General features: G+C 40.0%; 1 protein-coding gene across 1 annotated transcript; it reads right to left on the reverse strand.

Moving 5' to 3' along the window:
• Positions 1 to 1,459: 1,459 nt before the first annotated feature.
• Positions 1,460 to 4,842, reverse strand: fhl5 (four and a half LIM domains 5). The gene is made up of 5 exons (XM_008310029.3): positions 4,302 to 4,842; positions 3,430 to 3,604; positions 2,375 to 2,544; positions 2,012 to 2,198; positions 1,460 to 1,840 (listed from the first exon to the last, which is right to left on the reverse strand). Exons 1-5 carry the CDS (start codon positions 4,458 to 4,460, stop codon positions 1,689 to 1,691), a joined length of 843 nt encoding a protein of 280 aa, XP_008308251.1. The 5' UTR covers positions 4,461 to 4,842; the 3' UTR covers positions 1,460 to 1,688.
• Between the last annotated feature and the right edge of the window lie 294 nt (positions 4,843 to 5,136).

Here is a 5,136-nt window from a genome sequence, read left to right on the forward strand (position 1 = left end):
CGGATGGCAGCGCTATGTACAGAAGGAATCCCAGTCTCATCCTCACATTCACCACAGTGGGGTTTATTGGTATTCCTTTGTTGGAATCATGTGTTTTTAATGACTCTCCAGGGTAGGTGTGTGTGAGCATGGTTTTTCAAAGGTGTCATCAAGACGTCATTTTATCTCAGGAAAAAACAGCCATTCACACTTGCGTTCACACCCACAGTATGGTCAGATAAGAATGAACAATGAACCAGTTTGGTTTTGGACAGTGAGGGGGTCTAGAGTACCTGGAGTAAAGAAAACTCACACAAATGCACCAACAGTTACAAATAAGATGCAAATCAGTTTGCTGTAAGGCAAGATCACTATCCACCTGGCCACTGTATAAATTTCCCCTAAACCCATGTGTTCCTCTACAATCCTTAAACTATGTAACTATTGAAGACTTCATTTTGCCTTTTTTATTTAAATATATTTGTAATACATTTGTCCCACTATTTATGTTTATATATTTTTTAATATGTATTTGTTGAATAGAAAACTGGGGATGGTTAAATAAATAGCGCACATTAGCAGGATTCTTTTAGAAAAGATGGTTAAATCCTGTCGAGAGTCCTAGTTTAAATAATTTAGGAAAGCCTGTTAGTGAGCTGCAGAAACAAACTTTCAAATAAAAGAGGAAAATGATGTGACAGTGTTCAGTTTTAGGTCAAACAACCACAACGTTTGCTAATAACTGAGGCTATAATATGCTATATACAGGTTTGAAATAAGAGAACTACTGAAATTGTTCATATAAAGAACAACAGGACAAAAATGTAGGTGTTAAAAAGCAGTGGCAATGCTCTTTCTTTTTATTTTCTCACTTTTTTGCAAGAGTTTGTGTTGTTTTAATAGCCAGCAGGTGGCAGTAATGTAACACAGGTCTGTTATCTGTTCTCAAAATCCCAAACGTGACAAGTGAAGTGGACACGATTAGCAAGAGTAGCTTAGCTTAGTTCTTTCTCTAAAAACAAACAAATGATTATAGAAGTGTGCACGTGTGTGTGTGTGTGTTTATAAAGGTTGATTTTTAAAGAAGGTGTGAAGTTGTTGTAGTTGTAGTACAGTCATAGATGAGCAGCACACATGATAAAACAACCTTATGTTGGCCTACACGATGCATCGGCTGAATAAACATCACTCACCAACCCAAGGTTTAATTTGTGTTCACAGCACCATTTACAGAGCACGTAGAGTAACTGCATGCTCTACAGAATATTAAGATTTATGCAGACTAAATGTCAAATGTTTAAATGCAAAACATACGTCTATTTTTTTTTATTTCTGTTAAATGTTTAAATGCAAAACATACGTCTAATTTTTTTTATTTTTAAAAAAATATTTTTGAATAGTTGTTTGTCATCAGCATATACAGTAACTACTAAATGTGAGGAGTCATGTGCAGCATATACAGTAACTACTAAATGTGATGAGTCATGTGTGTTGAATTCTATGTGACCTCACATTATGTAATACGCCTAAAACAGCTTCTATAAAGTCAGTAAATATCAGAGTGAGCACCATAGAACATCACAGGTTTTGATGTGTTGAGTTGAGTTGTGTTTGCTCATGCATTGTTAGTCTGCCGGTCATTAAGAATCTGTATCAGAGTGTAAAGCCCTGGTAGCACTGGGATTACGCTGTAACACCTGGTGCATAGATCACTTCTCTCTGCCACAGTCGGTGCACAAGATGTTGTCTCGCTGGGTGAGGAAGCCCCTCCCCACCAGAGACATGGCACACTGCATGCAGGTGAAGCACTCGCTGTGCCACTGACGCTCCTCGAAGGAGATGTACTTGGCTCCGGCGAGACCTGCAGACAGCAAACAGGGTTCAGTGCATCAAGGTACCGTCGCCGTGACTGTCACCTGGTTTGTTTATCAGTTCCTGCACAGCTGTACAATCAGGCTGCTGAATATGTAAAGGAAGAGCTACACGAGCGATGGCCATGTGAATGCAAACACGTGTGCAGCGGGTGACTCACTGGTGATGGGTTTGGTGCAGCCCACACACTTCTTTGCATACAGGTTGCTGAAGCAGTCCAGGCAGTAGGTGTAGTTCTCCCTGGAGGTGAAGCGCTGACCCGACAGCTGCTTTCTGCAGCTGATGCATAGGAAGCACTCACGGTGCCAGGGCTTGTCTTGGTAGGTCACTCCACCTGTGGTGATGGCCTAATGGTACCACCCACCACCAACACACACACACACACACACACACACACATCATTTGGATCTGTATCTCTTCAATATGCCGGTCGGTCGGTCAGTCAGTCAGTCGGTCGGTCGGTCGGTCGGTCAGTCAGTCAGTCAGTCAGTCAGTCAGTCAATACACTCATCTGTAACTATACCTTCTTACAAGCACAGCACTGGTAGGCAAACTGTTTCTCAAAGCAGGAAACACAGAAGTAGCCGCTGTCTTTGGGAATGAAGGACTTGGTTCCTATTGGTTGTTGGCAACGGTGGCATAGGAAACAGGTCTCGTGCCAGCTGTTCCCTTTGTATTCCATCTTTCGGGAACCTGGCACAAGGAGAAGAAAGAAGCTTAGTCAGCATATGGACGCTGCATGACAGAAAAACACAGAGACAACATAGAGGCCCAATATAGTCCTGCTTTATCTGCAGAGAAGGGAACAACTGAAAGTCTAAAAATCTTTGAAATAACTTTCCTAGGTGTATGACTTTGAAAGATTTATTTAACGTTCTCCTATATTCAGTAGACAACAGGAATAACTATTGTTACTACTGTAACGCTGTTTTAGCAGTAATCATGAAGTTCTTTCCTGTTTTTGTGGTTCACTTGGTCAGACTCCAGGTTAGCCATAAGATACTGTACATAAATATGCTAAAGCTAGCAAAGAAAAAGCTAAAACATATGCATTACATCTCGCCAATTTTTATTCAGCTAACACTGGACTAACACTGAATTAACTAACTAGCTTAGGTTAAACTTGAAATAATTGTTAGTCAAAATAAAGCACAGCTAATAAAATATTTCCCCCCAAAATTCTAATTAGCTACGATTAAATTGGCACTGAATAGCTAAAAGAAAACATTTTTAATTTTTTAAATATTACTAAAGAGAGAAATGAAAATACCAAAATAAAAAATCTGTTATGGTTAGCCAAAAGCTAGTAGAGTTAGTAAGGAGTTGAGATGATTTAATATGAGGATAATTGGAAACTGTTCTAAGTACAGCAGTGAAATGCTAGTTTTCCAGAAAAATAAGGAAAAATATCCAATTTAGCTGAAACGTAGAAGCCTTATTTGTCATTACAGATGTTTCCAGAGTGGAGAATGTTTCTCCAGACTGGTGGTTCCCACAACACCTGCGTTTTGTAGAGCCTACAATTTTAAATTCCATTTGAATAAATGGAATAAATTAGACCTAAATTAGACATTGTACCTGGCATAATGGTGGTCTTGCAGGTGTGACACTTAGAGGAATAATCATTGGCGTAGCATTCGGTGCAGAGCAGCAGATCATCCTTGACAGCGAAGGCCTTTTCCGCCAGGGAGCGGCTGCACTTGGCACACTTGAAGCACTGCTCATGCCAGTGACGGTCCTTATAGGACAGGTCCTGTGGAGAATATTACATAAAGGACAACAATAGTCTAGGATAAGTGGGTTTGGATGTTTCTAGAAGAGGAAGATGAAAGTAAGTGAGAGTTGATAATAAATGTTCTACCCTGTTGGCCGACAGCATGAGACATTTTCATTCATTCATGTTCCAGGAGAGGAGTTCCTCTCCTGGCTCCTGGAGGTCTTAACTGCTAATTTTAGAACTTCAATGGAGCAGTCTGCCAGTTTTTCATTGAATGATCCCGTTTAGGGGAAAATAAACACTAAATGATTCCATTTACTACAAAGTCTTTGAATACTGTCTCTGTTGTGTTTTATTTTCTATTTCAATCTAATTTTGAAAACCTATCCTTACATGCATTTGGAAAAGTAACAATTGAAACAAACACCGTTAATGGAGATTGTTTTTACAGCAAGAAACCACCGTTAATGGAGATTGTTTTTACAGCGAGAAACTCAATTCAAATTATACTCTATTCCTTGGCATTTGCATCTGTACTTGGGTAACCAGGGTTAAAATGTCAATTACTTCAGAATTTTACATTTCCAGCCATTGTTTCCACCAGGAAAATCATGTCCATTTTTTTATAAACCATTCATTCTCCACAATATGAGCCGACATAACTCTGCAATTAACAACTGCAGTCTTTTCCGTGACGTCAAAGCCACGGCTTTAAAGGCAACACTATTCTTACCTTGCAATCGCAGCTGATTGGTGTGGAGCATTCAGCACAGCAATTAGCGAACAGGTTTTCGTAGCACTTGGTGCAGTACTGTGTGTCCTCTTTCATTATGTACTTCTTCCCCAGCAGGGAGTCTTTGCAGTAATGGCAGTCAAAACGCTCGGTGGACATTGTTGTTTCTTTTTCTTTCTTAGCTGCAGGTCAAGGAGAGCAGAAGAATGACGATGATTAGTCTGAGATCCGTCCAGGAAAAACTCTTGATCTCAGTTAATATGAAGAGAGGCTGAAGTCGAAGCCGGGGGCTGCAGAGACTGAGAGTAACAGCCGTCCAGGCACAGGCTTTGGGCAGGGATGGAAGGCAGTAAGGGCAGGATTAAGGGTATCCACTGTGGGGCAACTTCTATAAATACTGCCCCACGTATTGGTGATAATCTCTGGGGAGAATGAACATGCTCCACTGCATCATTCTGCACCTTTTAAGGGAGTTGCTGGTACACTGTGACTAAGGCTTCATATGCATTAAATCATCAGCGTTTTATGCATAAGAACGAAAAAAAAAATTCTGCACCTTTTAAGGGAGTTGCTGGCGTTTTATGCATAAGAACGAGAAAAAAACCGAGCAAGAAAACAGAATGTCGACATTTTTATTTCATTTAGAAGATACCTTTTAACAAAATATTCCATTCCAAAATCAAGAGTTGAACATAGAAATGCAACTTCTTTGTGGAAAAAAAACAGGATATAGCATTGGTACTTCACCTCTTGAGGGTGCTAAAATGGCCATTTAAACTTTGTTGGTAAGTTGATGGCGATGTTACTCTGTTATAGGTTCATATGAATGCAGACC

This window comes from Cynoglossus semilaevis, chromosome 1 (assembly GCF_000523025.1).
Source record: "Cynoglossus semilaevis isolate Cse_v1.0 chromosome 1, Cse_v1.0, whole genome shotgun sequence".
Classification (NCBI taxonomy): Eukaryota; Metazoa; Chordata; class Actinopteri; order Pleuronectiformes; family Cynoglossidae; genus Cynoglossus; species Cynoglossus semilaevis.